The sequence below is a fragment of the Artibeus jamaicensis genome, unplaced genomic scaffold (genome assembly GCF_021234435.1).
Source record: "Artibeus jamaicensis isolate MK-2021 breed Jamaican fruit bat unplaced genomic scaffold, CSHL_Jam_final contig_463, whole genome shotgun sequence".
Lineage (NCBI taxonomy): Eukaryota > Metazoa > Chordata > Mammalia > Chiroptera > Phyllostomidae > Artibeus > Artibeus jamaicensis.
In genome coordinates this window covers 572,298-595,799 of record NW_026521841.1, presented here as the reverse complement: position 1 = coordinate 595,799, position 23,502 = coordinate 572,298, and the positions used below count along the sequence as shown (strand labels likewise).

The window sequence follows — 23,502 nt, the reverse complement described above, 5'->3', positions numbered from 1 at the left end:
TGCATACAAATAAAACTGTATAAACCTGAATAAGACTGTTGACTTGGATCGATATCAGTATCCTGGTTATGATATTTCACCACAGTTTGGCAAAATGTAGCCATCTGGGGGAAACTGGGTATTTATATAAGGGTCTCTCTGTATTATTTCTTACATGAATCTATAATTACCTCAATTTTTTAAATGGTTGAATTGTTAAAACACATACAATGGACAGCTCTGTCCTGTGAAACCCTATTTACTTTAGCCACACAACAGACTAACAACAAAATGGAAAGCTTCATAGGTTAAAACATAGAAATGTATCATATTCTAAGTCTCAGGTGACCACAAAGTAAAAGGGAGAAAAGAAGAGAAAGACAATGAACAGAAAGATTCCTCTATCTCCAGCTTTACATATAGTCCTGTAAGTAAATAAGGCCAGTATCATTACTACTCCCCCGGGAAGTTAAGGCTCAAGGGTAAAATCATCTGCTCAAGCCTCCACACCAGAGTGGAGCTGAGCAAAATCAAGTGTTCACAACCCTGTGGGAAAAGGCCAAAGGAAATCTAAAAAAGGAAGGTTGCTACAAAGGAAGGTTGGGGGGGGGGGTGGAGAAGATAGCAAGGTAGAGGGTTAAATGCACCCAAAGTAATATTACTCAAGCAACACCATGTCAGCGGCAAGATAAATAAACCAAGTTCATGACCTACTAAGAAGCTTTGTGTTAGGAAGAGACACAGTTAAAACCCTGCCAACATCAGAGGGCGCAAAGTCCCACCAATAACTGAAAAATGACTGATGATGCTAAAAACTTAAACAGACCAAGGCAAACTCCTGGAGCCCTGACAGCCAAGTCTCTGCAATAGCAAGGTATTATGCAATCTAGTTTTCTGTTATATTATTCGCATTTGACTATTAAAAAATGTCATAGGCCCTGGCTGGTGTGGCTCAATGGAGTGAGTGCTGGAGTATGAACCACAGGGTTGTGGGTTCCATTCCCAGTCAGGGCACATGTCTGGGTTGCAGGTCAGGTTCCCCCATAGGGGGCGCTCAAGAGGCAACCACACACTGACGTTTCTTTCCCTATTTCTCCCTCCTTTCCCATGTCTAAAAATAAATAAATGAAAGAATCTTTTTTTAAAATGTCATAGAATAACACGGGCAGAAAAGGTTAGGGGTATTTTCATTTGTTAGACAAATTTTACTGAGCAACAACTATGTGCCAAGGCATTAAGGAGGGTGTTATAGGTAAAACTACCTGTATTTTGCCATGTATAATGGACACTTTTTTGCCCAAATTTTTTAGGGTAAAGTAAGGATGCATATTATACATGAGTAGTACCTGAAATACCTTGTATCTGTTCTTGTGTTTTGCAATTATTCATTATATAAAATTTCTTATACCATAGCATGTTCATAAGTAAATGCTAAAATTCCTTTATAATACAAAATGACAAGTATCTAAGTATAACAGAAGGCTGATTGTGGCTAAAATGTTAGCCTAGGATAGAAAAGATTTGGCCCTAAGAAAACAGACCTGGAAAAAGAAGAGGCCATGGAACCCAGCCACTGCAAAGAGGAAAGCAGCCCAGAGCCAGGGAAGGGATAGAAAAGAGGCCTAAAACTTGACATTTCTTGATCCCCCTACCATATCCTCCTCTTAATTTTCTTAATATTTCTCCTTCCCTCCTAATTTTAAAACTACTCCATTTCGGAGCTCTAACAGAAATAAAGGGCTCAAACTGGCTCTCAGAAAAAATAGAAGAGATGAAAAAACATAAAAGGCTCAATCTCACTACTTTTAATTCCCACTTCCTTAGTTACATACCTAGATACCCAGGAATGGTTAAGAACAGGACAGACAAGGTAACTGCACATTTGAAATGCCAAAAAAGCATATAACTCTCTGTGTGCATCAATACATAAATGATTCACACTTCAGATTTGTAAAATACAGAAAGAATGGCATTACACCCATAAAAACATTGGCATTTTGGAAATAAAATTCCCAAAACTAATATAATAATAACCTCTACGACTAGGTTCTCAGTTTAGAAGTAATGAAAAAGATAGAAAAGCTCTCACTTGAAGATAGTAAAGCCCAAATTATATGGGATCATCAGAGGAGAAAAGAAGCGAAATGAGGTGCATACACAGACATAGTACTATGCCAATCACTGTGGAACACAAGGGCACTCACTCCTCAGGTCCCTCACTCCAGACAACAGGAAGCAGAGGTTCAATGGCATTCCTAAATCCACACAAATCCTAAGTAGAAGAGCTGTGATGCAAACCTAGGCCTTGGATCCAAACATCTGAGCCTTCAAGTTCCAAAGACATTCGTTAATTCCTCCAGTAATCACACCTGAGCCTCTTGCCCACAACCAAGCCTCTTCTCGGGAAACACATCCTCCTTACTCTACCTCTTAACACAGAGTTTTCTGAGAGGGAGCCACCATTTTCTTACACTGCCAATCCTCCCTGGCCACAATGAGTGGTCAAGAGTTTGGGGATTCCTTTTAGGGTTTGTGATTGTTTAATTCCACGCTGGAAAAAGAGTGATTCTTTCCTGTAGGTGGTGAGCCAGGGTCATAGGGGACAGGAGTGCAACACTGAAAAGAAGCCTGTATCTGACCCTAGCCACTAGCCACAAAGAATCAAGCCCTCCCCCACCCAAGTTACCCAACAGGGTCTCCACACTAATCTCAATCATGACCCTGGCCAGTGATCTATCCCAATAATGCCCATTTCAGTTTAAACTCATTTAAACTGAATTATTAAGAACCAAGTCCATCTGACTTCCTAATTATGATCAGAAAGGTTATTATTAATAGTTACTTTTCTTTAAAAGTTGGTTTTTTAAAAACATTCCTTAGGCTAGGCTGGAGTGTGATATGAAGAACAAAATAAGATCACATACCTATCCCTCACTGCCCAACAAAAAACAAAACTGCCATCTACTTACCATCGTTTAGCATCTCCCAGTTAAACATCGGACCAGTTAAGATGAGCTGACATTTAGGTTAATAGTAGCCATGAAAGAAAGCATTTGGAAAAAGGAGAGGAACATTCCAAAGAAAGGGATTATGACAGTTTTTCTCCTCACAACTCTCTTAGAAGATAAATCAGTATTATTCTCATTCTGTGTAGGAAAAAAAGTAAGCTAATAGAATTAAAGAACAACAAAGAGACCCAACTTCTTTAATCTACTTCCGAGTAGACTTTATTAAGGTATCAGCACTTCTTCCTCCTAACTATTGACATCTCCTTCTCTGTTAACATTATGCACCACACCCAGAACAAATTTTCAGCAGACATTTAAGGGGAAAACAGGATTCACAAAAATGAAATTATTTACTTTATATCCTCCTAAAATTTGCTCTTATCTGAAATGTCAAAAAAAGAATTACTCTTTAATGCTACTTCTAGCAACACAGAGATAGCCTGTACCCATCGAAAAAGAAATATACTAAAAGAAATGCTTAATGCCATGCACCACTGATAATCAGGCAACTTTGACTCAGCAATTCAACCTTTCAGAACTTTAAGCACAGATAAACACTGAGAGGGTATAAACATATATATGTTCAAAGATTTTCAGTGTAGCGGTGCTTATGACCAAAAATACTAGGAACTGCCTTGGTCAGCAATTTCCAACCTTCTTCATCATGGCATACGTAAACTAACTATGGAAGTTCTGCAACGCATGCAAAAATATATTTTCTGACAATCTGACCAAAAAAATGGCCACAATTTTGATTCATTCATACCAAACACCTATTGTTGTGTTGGCTGTTGGTATTTTTTAATTTGACAATCAATCCAAGGTAAAAGATGTCAGTGCCCCTGACTAAACAGTCAGGTATTACATGTTTTACAAATTATTGTGGCACACCATTGTGCCATAATTGAAAATTGCTGGCCTAGATGTTAGCAACAAAGTATGGGTAAAAAAATAATGGCTAACCAATTGCAGAAAAAAATATATATTAAAATTACATTAATTCATAAGTGATCTAATGTACTGATTTGGAAAAATAACCATTATATACATTCGACCTAAAAAAAAGCTAACAAAATTGCATGTGTAGTATAATTATTTTTACGAAACTATTCTCTCCACCTCTTTTCTATGGATATAAATAAAAAATAGTTATCTCGCCCTGGCTGGTGCAGCTCAGTGGACTGAGTGTGGGCCTGCAAACTAGAGGATCATGGTTCGATTTCCAGCCAGGGCACATGCCTGGGTTGCAGGCCAGTTCCCAGCAGGAGACCCACAAGAGGCCATACCTCTCTCGTGGTTGATATTTCTCTCCCTTTCTCCTTCCCTTCCCCTCTAAAGGTAAATAAATAAAATCTTAAAAAATATATTTATCTCATGGCAAAAAACCCAGAATTGTCAATTTTTCATTATAACTTTGTCAGAAGTAGTGTTAGTTTGTTCTTATTTGTACAACAGACACATCACTTTTACTGTACTAAAAATGAAATTATTGTTTACAATTAGCATTTGCAAAAATACTTCAATTGATCAGCCCTAAGAAATGTGTTTCCCAAGATATGCATATAAATCACAAAGATATGAAGACCCTGAGAAAGAAGATAGCTACCAAGAAAGACACCTGGTGACTAACTGGACTCAAATTAAAAGCGTATTTTGAGCAGCTGTTTCTAAACAGGGGCCTCTCATGGAAACACAAGCAGCACTTCAAGGAGAAGCCAACATTGAAGTGCCTTCCTGCACTCTGTTCCTGACTTCTGAGCCAGCCTTTATAAAGGAGTTCCTGGAACTGTAGTTCAACCAACAGGACTGAGACTCCCCATACAGTCAGAGCTGGACTCTATATCTCCATTAGCATCCTCTTTAACCAATCAGAGTGGCTATTTTGACCAATAAGGTCAATGGCTTTTGGACCAATCAAACCGTGAGCATCTGAAGTCCTCATTTGCATGAGTATGGGCCAATCAGGGACAAGGGTAGAGCCTTCTCTCTATATGTCAGCTCACTTCTGGCTCAGACAGTGCACTTTCCCTTTCCACTGAAGTCTGTGTTTAAGACTACACCTAAAACACCAGACAAAAAACCAAAAGGAGTAAAAAGGTAAAGTATGGGGAACACAGAACAGACCAGACTGGCAGTGAGCAAAGCAAAGCAAGCAGAGCAAGCAGAGCAAAGCTGTCCGGCAGTGGAGGAAAGTAGCCCCAGGGCATACTCACAGCCAGGCTGCCCTGCACTGCTTCATAATTAAGCTGTAACACTATTAAGCTACTCCACAGGCCATGCTGTTTTCATAGTAGTACTATATCACAACTGAGTTGTTTGCATTGAATCAAGTTTCCTTCTTCCCCTTTACCACACCCCAAATTGGGGATTCCTGTTGGCATTGAACTGGTTCCAACAACCACTGGTTTACACATATAAGTCTTAGGATTCTCAGCCAAAGTAAGAAGCCAAAGACAAAATTTTTCCATGTTTACTTTTCTAAATTATTCTTAAAAATTAATCATTTGGCATTTTTTTCTTAAAATGCCCTCTCCAAATCAACACACACACACCCAAACACATCCTGCTGGACAAGAACTTGACCACCTTTTTTTAAACAAGGCTATTCACAGCCAATAAATTGTATCCTGAAACCTGAAATCTTGAAGACTTCTCACATTCTTCCTTGTCCTTCATACATCCAAACATACCAAAAATAAGCACCCAGTCCTCCTCCCTAATGTCTTTATTGCAATTTGTTTCTCCCTCACTTCCCATTGGTCCTAGTCCACTCTACCTTCATCAGACCCCTAACTCTTCAGGCAGTCTAGCACCCATGCTGCAATTGCCTTGCTCCCCCAAGGGTCCTTCAATGGCTGCTACTGCCTGGCAAGTCAGTTTCAAGGTCTTACCACTTTGCCAGGTTCCTCTAAGAATACTGCTCAGCTTCACTGGTATATGACTGTAACAGGGCACAGCCAAGAGGGGAGCCCCAAAAAAGGATTTGGAATGGGGTCCAGAACTCAAAGTGTCCAGGAAATATTAAGATGTCCTCACCGCCCCCCCAGGTGCCAGCTGGGGAAAGGACAAATGGAGCAGGGCTATTGAGAGCTGTTTTTTTATAGCAACAGTTTCCCAGCTAACCTCTGGAATGGTCATTTAACGTATCTATAACCTTTAACTGGTTTCATAGATATGTTAAACAGCTGTGGCCATGCCTAGAGCCAGGGAGAAGGGAGTGACTTTTACCCAGAACAGAACTGGGGGCTGGTCCCCTGAGTTACAGTGCCGGCATGAGAGCTTGGAATTGACTGGCTCCACACCATAGGGCCACACCTGCCCAGACTTACTATGGCAGCCTAGTAAAGCTAGGAGGATGGGGAGTCCTGGCAGGTGTAACTGATTGTGGGAGGAGTCAGAAATGGGGGCTGCAAAGGACTGGCGCAGGGATTTAAACGCATACTTGTCAGCCATTGGAGAGAGAGCCACGAGGTTTTAGCAGAGTGGGGACCCCCCTCTGGCCCAGGTGAAAGAGAACCACGTGCTTTGCCAGAATGGGAACCTCTGCAGCCAGGTGAAGAAGAAAGCCACACACTTTTGGTGGAGTACGGACCCCTGCAGCTTTGGTAGAAGAAGCCCATGTGGCTTTGGGGTGCTCCCCTTGGCTACGTGGCCTGGGAAGCAGGAGAGACTTTGCATGGAAAAATGGGTACAAAGAACTCTTGCCAGTGGACCTGAGAAGGTGCTGCATGACTTTGGATTAATTGGAGATCCTGCCTGGACCGCAACACAGCTGATGGTACCCGCGGTCTGGAAAAAATGGACGTGTGCTCTTTTCCTGATTTACAGTACCCGGAGTTCAAACGGGGAGAAGGGAGTGCTGTGTGCATAGGTGGATATCCTAAAGGACTTGGATATTTTAATGAAGACGTTAGGTCTGTATAGCATTAAATAAACCTTTCCTTTCCTTTTCTTTTCACAAATCTCTGGCATTGAGAGATGTCTTTCCTCTGGTGGTGGACAGACGAGCCTGGTAGGTATTAGTACACCGTTCTTGGGAGGGGCCTGTTGTTCTGTAGCAGTTTTTGGCATCCCTAGGTAGGCCCACTATTGCCCACTACCCCCCCCCTTGGACCTCTGTTAACAGTTTTTGGCAACTCTGCCGGGACGATAATTGTCCGTTGTAGACTGACCCCCTCAGGTTCGAGAGAGTGAGGCTTTGGAATTTTCCCAGTCTCTGAGGATTTCTCTGAGCTCTTGAGGGCACTGGCCGCCTAGTCACACCTGGAAAGGTGACAAGGAAACGAAGTGGGGAGGGAGCAGAGACATGAAAGTGTTTTGGGTTGAAAACTTGGTTGCTGTGTGTTGTTGCTGTGTGGGCACTGCCCCAGTCACGTTCTCTGTGCAACTGGTTCTGATAGTGATGGCTCTGGTTCTGAAGGTCATGAATTGGGCTCCAAGGGCGACCATCTCATTTATAGGGTGTCTGCAAGATTTAAGGTTCAGAAAGCTGCAGGATGTCCATGGAAATCTAGGGACTTTTAGCTGCCAGATACTGAGTTTAAATATAGTTTTCCCCCGTGTAGGAAAGGAGCAGGGATTAAAATGAAATTATGGTTAAATCGGGATGGGTAAAACTATGTAGGAAAGGTTTTGAAAGTTTTAAACCTAGAGGAAAGGAAACCTCAACTACTCGTTTTCTGGTTTTCTGGTAATGGGGCAAGTCTCTGCCATTGTTTTGTTTCTGATCAGAAATGCTCTGTATCTAACAACCTAGTTAAGGTCGCCTGTAACTGGTTGGAGAGAATGCCTTTGCCACTCTGGACCCAGGGAGAGTCATTCAGGGCTGATGAGTGCTCCAGCCTGAGGCAAAGGAGCGTGTCTCTGCCACGAGATTGGGCCTGAAAGAGCACGTCTCTGCAGAGGCACCGGTGGACACACCGGTGCAGGAAAACACCTCTACCTGGGTACTGTTCTATTTTGCTCTGTATCTGCCCTGAAAAGGAAATTGAGGATTCCAGGGAAGGTTAACAATTCACACTCTGTGTCTTATTGGAAGGCAAGGAATCATGCTAATCACTCAGACAGAATTTTTTTTCCTAAGGATCAATTCTGATCCACCAAGGCAGCCCAGCCACCCAGAGTGCTTTCTAATGCACAGCTTACCTTGTAATTGCTAGAGTTCACCCAAGAGGTAGCAAGTCCATCCACAAGTTTATCTAACATGGTCTGGTCATGCTCAAGGTCAGCAGACTTCTGTCTGTCTGAGAAATAGTCTATAAGTTCTTGGCCAACCTGCAGTCGTTTCCCCACATCCTTTTGCAACACCTGTGCCAGACAGGACTCCATGCGAGGCTGCTCCATGGTGAAATTCAAATCCAGATCCAGAAAAAGCTAGAGGGCAGTCAGGGTGACACCCCCTCCCAGTAAATGTTCCCAGGAGGTCGTCTCTTTGTTTGCTGAAGATTATTAAGAGTCTGTGTTTCAAAGATGTAATCCGGGGAATGGCAACAATGCACCATGTGTGTCTGAAGCGCAGCTGGTAGGATATTAAAAGTTGTTTTTAAATAACTAGTAAAAGATAAAGGAGTGAGTGGCAGAGTGATGTTCTACTACTGGGTCTCAAATACTTTGGAATTCAGCAGTCCATTCTGAAAAGTAAGAGGAGAGAACAACAAATCAGCACAGATAACATAACACTCAAATGTTCTAATACACTGTATCAAAGACAAAGCAGTTCATGCTGCAGAATCTATTCACAAGTAGAGTGAAAATCAGAGATGTTTGGCAACCATATCAGAATAACATATTTTTTTAATAAGGAGAGATTTTTAAAAAATATTTTATTTGTTTATTTTTAGAGAGGGGAAAAGAGGGAGAAAGAGAGGAAAAGAAACATCAATGTGTGGTTGCCTCTCACATGCTCCCCACTGGGGACCTGGCCTGCAACCCAGGCGTGTGCCCTAGACTGGGAATTGAACCAGCAACCCTTTGGTTTGCAGGCCCATGCTCAATCCACTAAGCTACGCCCACCAACCAGGGCACATAATTATTATTTTTACCAGGAGAACCACTGAAGCCCAAGTCAAAGAGCCAATAAGCTATACAGTTGGTGGGTTGAATGTTTTTCACAATTTTCCAGCTCATAAATGCACCAGCAGCCAGCAAAGCAATCTCAGCTTTAGCTGGCATATTTATTTATAGCTTAAATTTTGCTTCCCACCAAAAATGTATCACTCTGTATCTGGAGCTTATTGCCTTACTCTGTTTTCTAAACAACTAAATGTTAGAAATGGAGTGGACTCCACAGTTTACCACTGACCAAAGTGACAAGCCTGGCAACATTAACCAAAGTCAAAGCCAGCACCTACATTAAACTTCTTGCTTAGTATGTTTACAACAGAGTGAGAAATAGACTTTACCACACCATGCTCCCAACAAAGAAAGTAATGAAGGAAAAAAAATGAAATCAGCTCATATTCTGTTCAGTTACTGACACAGTGTTCTCCACTGACAGACAGTCGCACCATCTGGGCCTGGCCATTTTGTTACGAAAGCAGGAGATCTCAAAATCACGTTTGGGATAGGGCAAAACACATGATACAGAAAAGGTACCAAAATAATTTTCATTAAATAAACAAGCTGACCATTCGATCTATAGTTGCTGGAGCAATTTTGCACACCAATTTTTTTACTTAAATGCCTTTTATTCTATTACAAAGATCCACAAAAAGCAGACCTTCAAAATGCAGCATCTCCCTGACACTGACACTGCTAAAGAGAAATGTTTTTCACAGCCAACATGAATCCCAACTCTCAGAAGTTCTAGCAGGAAATCTAAACTTTCAAACCAAGTAAAATTAAAATTCTGTGTAAGGTAACTCTTCCACTTGGAGCATAGTGATTCTTTCCCTAACATCAAGCAGCCCTATCCCTCCTGTTAGTACAAAAAGCACAGTGGTTTTTACAAGTTCTAGAATCAGAGATTTTAGATACCAATAAGAATCATTTAAGTCAACTCATTCAATGAGGAAAATGTGCCTTCAGAGCCCCTGGTGCATGCTTACTCATCCTCTGCCTTACTGCTTCTGACAATGCAGCAGGCTAGGGGCAGAAGGAAACTCACTATCTTACATAGCAATCCTTCCTTAAAGGGAGGCGGGATCTATTTTCCAGTCATTTCTGTATCCTGGATTTAGTCCCTCCCTCACAAGATCCTGAAATACGTAACAGCAGCTATTACCCTTCTGTCCAATTTTTAATTCAAAGTATCTCCAGTTCCACAACAGCTCATATGCTGGACTAAAAAAGTTATCAGTGATACAGGAATACAGAAGAAACCAACAGTACCTTTCCTTTCTACACCCAATATTAGCTCAAGAAGCAGATCAAACAAGATTGGGCTTGTGAAATGGCCACAAATTCTTTGCTTCCCCTCCCTGACCAAGGTGGAACCTAAGTCACCTTGAAACTGGAAAGGACACTGGCATTCGGGCTGCCTGTCACTACCAAACATAGTAAGCAATGACAGAGACTGACTCTTTATGAATCTGATAAGATAGCAGGTTCATACCCTAATCCAGGCAAGGTTTTTTTGGTTTGTTTTTTTCCCCCAATGCATGGTTGCTTCTAGTGCATCCCTTGCTGGGAACTGGCCTGCAACCCAGGCATGTGCCCTGACGGGGAACTGAACCATGATCGTTTGGTTCACAGGCCCGTGCTCAATCCACTGAGCTACACCAGCCAGGGCTACCAGGCAAGGTTTTTATAGCAGGGAATAAACAAGGTACGGTGAGGAGTTTTGAAATTCATGGAGGGACAGGTTGAAGAAACTGCAACATTCCTGTTCTGGGCAGTTAGCTGTTCCCAGGGGCAGGTGGTCATTTGCCCCTCCCTGAAATACAATGGCCTGGATGCTTCCACTTGTCCCCAGGTGGTAATCTTTAGCAGTGCCCCAGGAAGTGAAGTCAGCTGTTTTCCCAGGAGCCAGGGTGGACCTTATTTGTAGTTTCTGAAACAAAAGCTTTAACTTATACATTACTTGCTAAACTTATAACTATTTACCTTGAACTAAAATTTTCCAACTCTTAAGTCCCCTATCAACCTCCCACAGTGACTCTCAAATTGCCCCTGCAACTTGCTTTGGCCAAATGGAAATCAGCAACTGCAAAGCAAGCAGAGGTCTGACAGCAAGCACTGGAGCCTGCCCTCTCAGAATGCTGCCCTAAGACTGCCACACTGTAAGCTGCTCTCTAGCTTCCTAAACATAAGAACCCACCATGCTCTGGTGCTAACTGACTTTTAGCACCAAGTGTCAGACATGAGTGAGGCCATCTGGTGTTGGGAACTGCCCTGCCTGCTTTCAGAAGCTGTAACCCACCCCCCATGGCTAAGGCTAAGTGAAAGACCTTGGGACCATAAGCTACTAAGGAGACAAAGCTTATCTCCCTGGTGGGGGCACTGCCTCTGCCTCCTTTACTTCACCCTGCTTAGCCCCGAGCCTGACCCCTGACCCGTCAGACAATGATGGGTAAGATTCCCCAAGGGAGGGATAAACTAAGACAGGCACAGTCTCAAAGGGGCCCTCAGGGAAGGACTTGGGGATGGGGGCGCTATAGAAAAAGGGGGTGATGGACCCCTGCCCCTCAGCTTTGTCTGATCTGAGTCTTCATTCTGTCTGCAAGAAATCTCCTAATCTCTTGGCTGCTTTACTTCCCCTGCCTGATTTAAGCCTGAAACAATCCCAGAGGGCAGTACAGCCCTAAGCAGAAACAGGTGGTTCCCCTGAGTCACCAAGCCAAAGAAAGAATGCATAAAATCCTGTGAAATCTGCTTTGCTAACAAAGTCCTCAATTTTCTGATAAGGGTCCAAGCATGAAATGAGTTTCCCAAAGTTTTGTAGCCCTTTAACTAACTAACCCTGACTCAGAATAATCCCTTAAGAGTTCTTTGTATGTTATCTATTGTTTGATCATTACTGCCTGACAATGATTGATGAAGACCTTCCTTGAGGTAATACTCCCAGAAAAGCAATAAAAGCCTGTCCAGGCAAGGGTCAGGGTACTTTCCTTCTCAGAGAGTGGCCATGCTGTCTCTTTTTCTCCACAGGACTTCTGTAGTCTGTGGAATTTGTTCGTTGCATCCACAGATACCTGTTCCTAACCCCTGTGGCTGGTCCTGTAGTCATCGTTCAAGACAGTGGCATCACAAAGAGCATCACTCTGTAGTAGTGTTGATATTAGAAATTACTCAGAATGTAACACTATTTCTAAGTTATTTTAAAAATAAATGAAGATTAACTTTCACATATTTTCCAAAATAAAAGATAAAATGATACAGAAGAAAAGGTAGATGAGGTTAGAAGAACCAAGAATAAACTTTTGTCTCCTTAAATTATCAAGCTAAATTTTCTTCTTTTGCAAAATCTCACTATGGAAGCTATGGAGCCACACTAAATGTTACTAAATCAATCACCTAGGGAAGATAAATTTCAGGCATTTCTGAAAAATGCCCCAAGTCTTTCAAACCCAATCCCAATTGTGACAGGCCTTTCATTCCTCAACATCACCATTCCCCTACTAAAATACTCTATTTTGCCATGTATAATGCATGCTCTTTTGCCCAAATGTTTGAGGGAAAAATAAGGATGCACATTTTACATGGCAGTACCTGAAATATCTTGTATTGGTTTTTGTGTTTTGTAATTATTTGTTATATAAAACTTCTTTACCATAATATGTTCAAAATAAATGCTAAAATTCCTTTGTAATACAAAACAGTATATAAATGTAAGTAAATAATTGACTTAAAAAATTAAAGCAAAAGATTTTTTTCCTGAAAATTTGGGCCAAAAACATGGTTGCTCATTATACTTGGGAATGCATTATAAACAGCAAAATACGGCAGTTAGGTGCCAAGGTGCTCTCTACCCTTTTCCTGCCACAACATCTTGGTGTACAGGAGCAAAGCAACAAAGGTCATGACAATGGTCATTCTCCCTTAGAGCTCCCTTTAAAGCAGAAAGTAACAGAGCAAGCTTTACCATGATAGTGGAAAATATACAAGATGAAGCAAAAGTAGGTTTATAGTGAGTATACAAAACAGTTTATTCTTACATTATTATTTATTAATTATATTACTTTCCATACAAACAACTGTAAACCTACTTTTGCCCCTTCCTATAAAATGGAATCAACTTTGCTGAGTCATTATGAAAAGAGTCAGGAGGCTTTAAGAAACATGGGGTCTATGCACATCTGTTCCTCAGTTCTCAGAGGTGCCGCTATTAAGTTGCCAAACCAGTTGACAAATTCAGCTCAGGAATGAACCATAAACATCCTGGAGCCATAATCATCTTAGAACTGTTATTTGGACATACGTAGACTTCCTTCCTAGTAGTTTTCACCTCCCTTGTTTGCATATTGGAATTAACCAATCCAGCAATCCTTCCTTTGCATGATAGAATTAGTTTGTGGATTTTGCCTTTATAAAAAGATTAAGAATGAAAAGAGGTTGCAGAAGACACTATTTAATTCTAGTTCCTATGTCTATCCTTACTTTTCATAACTACTCTGTGGCACTTAGGTACACAATTATAGAGTATTAACAGTGGAGAATGGGGAGAACGGAACCAACCAGAAGCTCTGCAATTTCTTAAGTCTACTGTAGACTTCTCCATAAGTTAGAAGTTAAAAGTAGCACCATTTTTAGCTGGTGGCTTAAAATGAGTTAATGGTCATCATAAATCTGTGGGTTGGCTGGGTTCAGCTGGGAGATTCTGCTAATCTTGCACAGGATCATTCATGCTGCTGTTGTCAGCTGCCAACTTGACCGGGGCTAAAAACTTTACAATGGCATCATTCACATGTTTGAGGCATTGGTACCGGCTGATGGCTGGATATCCTGCCACACATGATCTCTAACCATTCATAAATACAGCCTAAGCTCATTTTACAATGAACTTAGCATTCCAAAACAGCAAAGTGAGAAGCTGCTAGGACTCTCAAGGCCCAGGGCTCAGAACTTACAAATTACTTCTGACACATTCTATTGGTCTAAGCAAGTCACATCATATATCACAACTCCCTACAGAAAATAAAAAGAAATAACTATAGTGTATAACTTTATGTGTAAGTACTTCCAACATACCTGGACAGAACAAGATATACATACTCACCAAAAAAGCCTGTCAATATAAAAATTCACCACAAACACAGGGTGCACAACTACTTAATTTCACAAAAAGAATGTTGCACCTGCCAAATAAGGTGTTCAATTACTGTGGTCATTCAGAGAAGGGATGGATCAAGAAGGTCAGGAATGACCAAGTCAAAATTACATAAACAAGACTTAGTTTGGGCTTTGTCTTAAAATGTGAATAAAATGGTTTGAGCTCTGTCTTAAAATGTGGAGAAACCGTGTACCCATTAGTTATGGCACTTAATAGGAGAAAAAAACATGAACAAATGAGGGAGTTGGGGACTTGTGAATGGCTGAAGGAAGAAGTATGGTAAGGCAGAAACAGTGAGATACCAGCCAGGTATAAGCATTCCTACTTTGAAGATAAAGAAACAAATCTCAGAAAGGTTAGTTTCCTAGAGAAACTAACACTGCCCAGGGTTTTAAAGCTAATAACTGTAAGGCCTTATTTAAAAACCAGATCTACCTGCCCCCAAGTTTTGTATTCTTTCCACTATTTTATGGTACATCATATTGTTATCGCCTCATTCAAAGTCCAAAGGATGAGCGCTTAATTGAAAATGAAAATGCTGCCCTAACCAATGTAGCTCAGTTGGTTAAGCATTGTCCTGCAAAGCAAAAGTCTGCCAGTTCAATTCTCAGTCAGGGTACATGCCTGGGTTGCAGGTTCAGTCCCTGGTCCAGGGATGTACAAGAGGCAACTAACTGATGTTTCTCCCTTACACTGGTGTTCCTCTCTTCCTCCCTCCTTTTCCCTCTCTCTAAAAATAAGGTAAATCTTTGAAAAAATAATAAAAACGTTAAATAGCTGAGGCATGTAGAGAATAAAAAATATAAACCTTAGAAAAGAAGACACCTACTAAAAAGGGTTCCTAGTGGCTTACTTATGTATACATTTACTTACTCAATTTGAAATTTTTTACTGTTTTATTATTGACAATATTAGTGATATCCCCATTTTCCCCTCTTTGCCAATCTCCACCTAGCCCATACCCACCCTTCCCTCTGGCCATCACCACCCTGTCCTCTGTGTCTATGGGTTATGCATATATGTTCTTTGGCTAGTCCCTTCACCTTCTTTCATCCATTACCTTCTTTCACCTCCCCTCTATCAGTCTGTTCCATGTATTCATACCTCTGCTTCTATTTTGTTTGTCAATGAATTTTCTTCATTAGGTTCTACATATAAATGAGATCATATGGTATTTGTCTTTCTGTGACTGGCTTATTTCACGAAGCATGATAATCTCCAGGGCCATCCACACTGTCACAAAAGGTTACGATTTTCTTCATTTTTATAGCAGTGTAGTATTCCATTCTGTAAATGTACCATTCTTTTATCCACTCATCTACTGATGGGCATTTGGGCTATTTCCAGATCTAGCCATTATAAATGCTGCTATGAACATTGGGGTACTTATATTCTTTTGAACTGGCATTTCAAGATTCTTAGGACATATTCCAGAAGTGGGATCACTGAGTCAAAAGGATGTTCCATTTTTTTGTTGTTTTTTCACTGCTTTTTGAGAGAAATTAAGAAAGGGAGACAGAAAAACACCAATTTGAGAGAGAAGCTGCTTCCCCTACACACCCAGTCCAGGGATCAAAACCACAACCCAGGTATGTGCCCTGAATGGGAATCAAACCCTCAACTTTTCGGATAATCCAACTCACTGAGCCACACTGGCTACAATTTTAATATTTTAAGGAAACTGCACACTATTCTCCACAGTTGCTGTACCAGTCTGCATTCCCACCAACAGTGCAATGAGGTTCCCTTTTCTCCACATCCTCACCAGAACTTGTTTGTTGACTTACTGATGTAGCCATTCTGGCAGGTGTGAGGTGATGTCTCATTGTGGTTTTAATTTGCATTTCTCTCATGACTGGTGACACTGAGCAGTTTTCATATATCTAATGGCTGTCTGGGTATGTTGTTTGGAGAAGTGTATATTCAGGTCTTTTCCCCATTTTTTAATTACACTGTTTGTATTCCTGGTGTTCAGTTGTGTAAGATTTTTATGTATTTTGGAAATTAACCCATTATCAGATATATCATTGGCAAATATGTTCTCCCATACACTGGCTTACTCATTTTGTGTTGTTTCTTTTGCTGAGCAGCTTTTTAGTTTTATGTAGTCCCATTTGTTTATTTTTTCCCTTGCCCTAAGAAACACATTGGCAAAAAGATTGCTACACTATGTGTCTTTTGAGATTTTATTGCTAATGTTTTCTTCTATGATTTCTATGCTTTCATTTATAATTAAGGTTTTATATGATTTATGATTTATAATTAAGGCTTTTATCCATCTTGAGCTTATTCTGGTATGTAGTGTAAACTGGTGATCTAGTTTCATTTTTTGCATGTACCTGTCCAATTTTTCCAACACCATTTATTAAATAGACTGTCTTTACTCCATTGCATGCTGTTTCCCTCCTTTTTAGGTATTAAATTGACTATAAAGGTATGGGTTGATTTGTGGGCTCTATGTTGTTCCATTGATCAACATACTTTTGTGTCAGTACCAGGCTGTTTCGGTTACAATGGCCTTCTAATATTATGATACTCCAAACTTTATTCTTCTTTCTCAAGATTGCTGAGGCTATCTGGAGTTTTTTTTGGTCCCATATAAATTTTTGGAATATTTGTTCTAGATCTGTGAAATACATTGTTTATCTATAGATTGCTCTCAGTAGCATGACCATTTATTTTAATGATGTCTTTCCAATCCATGAACACTGTAAATGCTCCCAACTCATTTATATCTTTCTCAATTTCTTTCTTCAATGTCCTATAGTTTTCCGAGTATACGTCTTTCACCTTTTGGTTAAATTTACTCCTAGTTACCTTATTTTTTTGTTGCAATAGTAAATGGGATTTTTTTCTTAGTTTCTCTTTCTGATATTCACTATTGGTGTACAGAGATGCCACTGATTTCGGAATACTAACTTTGTATCCTGCTACTTTGCCAAATTTGTTCATCAAATCTAGTACGTTTTTGGTGGAGTCTTTAGGGTTTTTATGTACAGTATCGTGTTATCAGCAAATTACAGTTTTATTTCCTCCTTTCCAATTTTGATGCCTTTTGTTTTTTCTTCTTGTCTGATTGCTGTGGTAGGACTTCTACTACTATGCTGAATAAGAATGGTGAAAGCAGAAATCCCTGTCTTGTTCCTGGTCTTAAGGGAGTTTTCCCTTCTCTTGAAATTTCTGGAGTACTTTAAGAAAAACAGGCATTAAATTTTTTCTTGGTAAAATTCATCTGTCAAGCCATCTGATCCAGGATTTTTTTTTGTTGGGAGTTTCTTATTATTGCTTCAGTTTTACTAGTTCTTTCTATCTAGTCAGAATCTCTGATTCTTCATGATTCAGTTCTGGAAGAATGATTCTAGGAATCTATCCACTTCATCTATATTGTCCAATTTGTTGGCATATAGTTGTTTGTAACATTTTCCTACAATCCTTTGAATTTCTGTGGAGTTAGTTATTACTTCTCTTTAATTTGATTTTATTTATTGGGTCCTCTTTTGCAAACTACACTTCAGGGAGAAGCCTGCACTACCTGCCTGCCTGCCCTGTGTTTCGGCCATCTGAGCCGGCCCTGATAAAAAAGTTCCTGGAATTCTATTTCACCCAAAAGGACTGAGGCTTTCCCCATCCAATCGAAGCGACACAACTACCACCAACCAGAATGGCTCTCTTCTAACCAATCAAAACAGTGCCTCTTGGACCAATTAAACTGAGAGGATTTGGAGTCCTCACTTGCATGAGGACAGAACCAATCAGGGAACAGAGGAGAGAACTTCTGATTATAAAAGCCAGGCCCCCTTTGACTCTGAGAGTGAAATTCCCCTTTTCCCTGAAGACTTAAGATTGTGTTCCCCAGCTGAGCTGAAACACAGAAGATGTCTCACCAGAATACAGCAGAACAGACAAGCACAGGCCAGACCATCAGAACACAACACATGCAGACACAGAGCAGAGAAGAGCTATCTAGCTTAAGAGGAGCCTGGCACCAGGGCTGCCTGGAGGCTATGCTGTTTTCACAGCTATGTGGTATCACAATGGAGCCGTCTTACATTGGTGAAGCTGTTTTCCTTATTCACCACACACCAAACGGGATTCCAATTATCATTGAATTGGTTCCCATGACCATCAATTGACAAAAACACAAAAAATAATCACAAATAAACCACTCAAGAAGCTTTGATAAAATAATAATCTATATCATAGTAGCAAGAAGTACAATTTAAGTTACCTGCATCAGTTAATCGATAACTACATCAAAAATCTTCCTGGAAAATATGGAAAAGGAACAATACTTTAAAAGTCAACTTTGAAAGCCAGAAATTAGCAGAATTTATTCACACTAAGTCCAAAGTGGTATGTTTCTATCAATAAGACTTTTTCTACTATAAAAATTTTTATAATTATAATAAGATCTGAAATTTTAAAGAATTTACTTATTTATTTTTAGACAGAGGAGAAGGGAGGGAGAAAGAGAAGGAGAGAAACATCAATGTGTGTTTGGCTTTCATGCGCTCCCCACTGGGGATCTGGCCCACACCAAGGCATGTGCCCTGAGTGGAAATCAAACCAGCAACCCTTTGGTTCACAGGCTGGCACTCAATCCTGTGAGCTACGCCAGCCAAGCAGGCTGGTCTGAAATTTTAAAAAGACACTGCCCTGCTCTGCCAGCAACAGTGAATGTGTGTACACTATTCTGATTACCGGAAGCCACAGAACGCAAGACTTGGTTCACGGCCCTCAAGGAGGTGGTTGCCTGGAAAAATGGAAGAGACAGAAATGCAAACAGTTATAATAGTATCAGGACAAGCCCTACACCAGAGGTTGTAGAAGGTGCTGTGTAGATGGCAGAGAAAGGAATACAAAATGCTGCCTGAGGGAATTCAGCTGAAAATTTCAATGATGTAAACTGCAACCATGCAGATATACAGCCCTGGCTTTCACCATGTAAATATGTAGCCAAAAACTAACCTATCTCCTATGAATTTCCACAGTAGCTTCAACAAACAAGTGGAGGGCAACATCCCCTCCTTTCCAGCTCTACAGACCTTTAGCCTTAAAGATGTCTCCTCTCAGGCATCAGCAACCTCTCCTTGTCTTATTTCCCACTTTCCAACCACAACTGCCCATCCTTCTAGCTCTTTTGTTCAAGTACATGGCCCCAACCTCCTCAACTCCATAAACTCCTTTCCAATTTCACATCCCTTTTAGTCTGGATTAAATTCCATGGGCATGTTAATAGTTTGAAACTACCCCCAACTTTCTCTCTCTGTAATAGTTGCCTAGTGAACTCAAACCTTGGATAAACTCAACACAATCAGCTGCCTTCTCATGCTTGTAGAAAACAGTCGATCATGGAAAGAAAACAAGCACACACATTGCATACTTCAAAAAGGCCTTCAACACCACCTGGCATTCCAACTCAGATTCTCTAGCAAGTTTGCTTGCCCTTCAAAATGAAGTTCCCAAACACCCATTTATCCTACCCTGCAGCTCCCTCCTGATGATATTCTAACCTCCTACTTGGTTAAAAAGCAAGCAGTATCAGGCAACTTAGATCTTCCACCACCAGCATCTTTCTTTCTCCTATGATATGAGGAAAGCACTCTAGTTTTCTCCTCCTCAGACCTCTGACTTTCCAAATGTCTGTTCTCCAGCATCAGCAAGCTCTCCTCCACTGACTCATTCCCAGTACTTTATAACTTCCTCCAAATCACACATCTTTACAAGGCCTTCTCTTAAGCTCAGATGTCTTTCATCAATACCGCCATTAATAGTGAGGCTTCCTTAAACAGCTATCTACACCAACTCACTACACCGATGAACTTCCTGTTCGTTCAATGGCCCCATAAACAGGGCTTCTCCCACCACCACTACACAGGAGCTTTTCTTGTCAGAATCACCAAAGACATCCATGCTGATATCCAAAGAAGACTTTTCTAAATGACTTCAATAATTGCAGTTCTTAGCAGCGTTCCAAAGCTCACTACTTCTTCCTCTGAAAAATGTACCATTTCTCTAAAAACAAACGATCTCACCTTCTGAGACATCTGGCTGCACAGACTCAAGTTTCTTTAATGACCTCTACTCCTCCCCTTCCAGAGCTCTGTTAATGGACTTAGACCAATGCCTCTTGCCTTCTCATTTTCCTCACTCCAAAATGATCAGCATTTATTTCCATCAATTAAAAGTTGCCTATAAACTGATGACACCCAAATTTGTATCACCAGGCCAAATATCTGACACCCACCCACAGGGTGACAGAGTAGAGTTATTAAAATGTGTCAGAATTCCATATACACATCCATGAACTGATTATTAATATTTTCTAATGTGTATATATGCATTTATGATCTTTTCATGCAAAGATAATGTATGAAGTATTTCTAATCTTTTATTTCTAGTTTGATAACTTTTCTAAATTGACAGGTACTAGGAATTCCAATTAGAGAGAGCTCTGTGATACTGGACACTAAAAGGAATCCTTATTCTTGAAAAGTTTGAAAATAAAAGTCAGGCACAGAGCAGAAACAGTGAATAACAGACAAGACCCAGGAGTCAATATATGGCACCCAAAATTAACAGTGCTGTGGTAATCTTGGAACTGATGAATCAGAAGAATCTGGGTGGAAATACAATTATTTTCCTTGGAAAGATCATTAAATCAGGATCAAAGTGACCAAAATATTCTGCAGTAGAAAAAAATCAGAGTTAATAAACACTGCTTTCCCCATCATTCACCCCAGTGTGAAAAATAATTAACAATACCGAAGTCATGACAAAATATAACTATAATATAAATGCCATTAAAAAATGAATAAAAAAAGAACATTCACCGTATTACATTAAAAGGTAGGTCATGTAAGTAGTAAAAAAAAACATTAACATTGGTTAATTTCTGGTGGTAAGATTACAGATTCCTCTTTATGCTTCTCTGTACTTTCTAATTTTTAAATTATGAATGTTATTTTTATAATTACAAATAGAAAAGTATTAATGAAAAATCAGGTACTACTATTTCAAAATGAAGGAAAAACTCCCCTTTAGTATTATGGAATATAATATGTAACTTGCAAAGCAGGATGAAAGTCTTAAATGCTTGAGTACATGTAATCAGTGGATGCTACTTCCATAAAATATATGGTGAAAAACTATTAGCTGGTGGAAAAGGTGAAGGGATAAAGAATAAATTGCAAGAACAAGCAAAGCCAAAAGTGAGTAGAAGGAAGGAAATAATAAAGATCAGAGTAGGTGTAAATAAAATAAGAGTCTAAAAAATATAAAAGATCAGCCCTGTCAGGTATAGCTCAGTGGACTGAGCACAGGCCTGCGAACCAGAGGATCGTGGTTCGATCCCCAGTCAGGGCACATGCCTGGGTTGCAGGCTAGTTCCCAGCAGGGGACACATGAGAGGCAACCACACATTGATGTTTCTCTCCCACTTTCTCCTTCTCTTCCCCTCTCTCTAAAAATAAATAAATAAAATAGTTTTTAAATAAATAAAAAATACAAAAGATCAATAAAACCAAGAGACGGTCTTTGAAATGGTAAGATTAACAAACCTTTAACCAGACATATCAAGAAAAGAAAGAGAACTCAAATACCTAAAATCAGAAATTAGAGAACAACTAACAATGAAGAAATACAGAAGATTGTAAGAAAATATTCAAAACAACTATATGCCAACAAACTAAAGCAACCTAAAAGAAACATATAAATTCCTAGAAATATACAACCTTCCAAAACTGAATCAGGGGGTATCAGAGAATCTAAACAGACAGATTACACCTAGTAAAATTAAAGCAGTAACCAAAAAACTCCCAACAAACAAAAGTCCTGGACCAGATGGCTTCACAGATGAATCTTATCAAACATCCAAAGAATTAATATCTATCCTTCTCAAACTATTCCAAAAAATTCAAGAGAAAGGAAGACTCCAAACGTATTTTACAAGGCAAGCATTCTCCTAATTCTAAAACCAGATAAAGACACTACAAAAAAGGAAAATTATAGGCCAATATTCCTGATGAACATAGATGCTAAAGTCCTTAACAAAATGTTAGCAAACCAATACAGCATTACACTAAAAATATAATAACACCATGATCAAGTGGAATTTATTCCAGGGATGCAAGGTTTGATCGACAAATCAAATAAACATAATACCACATAAGCAAAATGAAGAATAAAAACCACATGATCTTATCAACAGATGCAGAAAAAAAATCTTAATAAAATCCAGCACCCATTTATGACAAGAACTCTTGGCAAAGTGGGAATAGAGGAAACAAACCTCAACATAATAAAGACCATATATGAGAAACCCACAGCTAACATCATACTCAATGGGCAAAAACTACAAGAGTTTCCCTTAAGATCAGGAATAATACAGGGATATCCGCTTTTACCACTCTTATACAACATAGTGCTAGAAGTCCTAGCCACAGCAATTAGACAAGAGGAAGAAATAAAAGGCGTCCAAATTGGAAAGAAAGAAATAAAACTGTTGTTATTTTCAGATGACATGATACTGTATACAGAAAACCCTAAAGATGTCACCAAAATAAAAAAATACCCAGAACTGATAAATGATTTCAGTAAAGTAGCAGGATACAAAGTAAATATTCAGAAATCAGATGCAACAATAATGAACTATCAGAAAAGGAAACTAAAAAAACAATCCCTTTCACAATTGTTTCAAAAAGTATAAAATACCTAGGAATAAATTTAACTCAGAAAATTATGACACTAAAGAAAGACACTGAAAAAGATATAAGTAACTGGAAGTAAATACCATTTCACATTCCCACAAGCAATGAATAAGGATTCCAACATCCTCAACAATACTTACTATCCATCTTTTTTTTTTTAAATCCTTGACTAAGGATATTTTTTTTTTCCACTGCCTTTTTTGGGGGAGGGGAGGGGGGGTGAAGAGAGAGACAGACAGACATGTGACAAACATCAATTGGTTGCCTTCTCATATGTGCCCTGGCTACAGATCAACACCACAACCTGGGTATGTCCTGACCAGGAACTGAACTTTGCAGTCTATGGGACACACTCCAACCAACTGAGCCACACTGGGGCTGCCCATCTTTTTATTATAGCCAACCTAGTGAGTGTAAAGTGGCATCTCATGTGGTTTAAGTTTCCATTACCTAATGACTAAGAATGTTGAGCTTTTCATGAACTTTTCAGACGTTTGGACATCTTGAGAGAAATGTCACACCAAATCATTGCTTACTTTGTAATTGGATTGTCTTTTTATTGCTGACTGAAAGTCTTTATATATTCTGAATGAAAAGC

General features: G+C 39.8%; 1 protein-coding gene across 14 annotated transcripts in view; it reads right to left on the bottom strand.

Annotated features, from left to right (window-relative positions):
• The window catches only part of CLASP1 (cytoplasmic linker associated protein 1), a 284,449-nt gene that overhangs the window by 243,487 nt on the left and 17,460 nt on the right, over positions 1 to 23,502 (bottom strand). For all 14 annotated transcript variants that reach the window (XM_053666530.1, XM_053666542.1, XM_053666529.1 and 11 more), the window contains exon 2: positions 8,133 to 8,617. In XM_053666530.1, coding sequence (XP_053522505.1) covers positions 8,133 to 8,330 — 198 coding nt within the window. In that variant the 5' untranslated portion in view covers positions 8,331 to 8,617. The remainder of the gene's footprint in view (positions 1 to 8,132; positions 8,618 to 23,502) is intronic.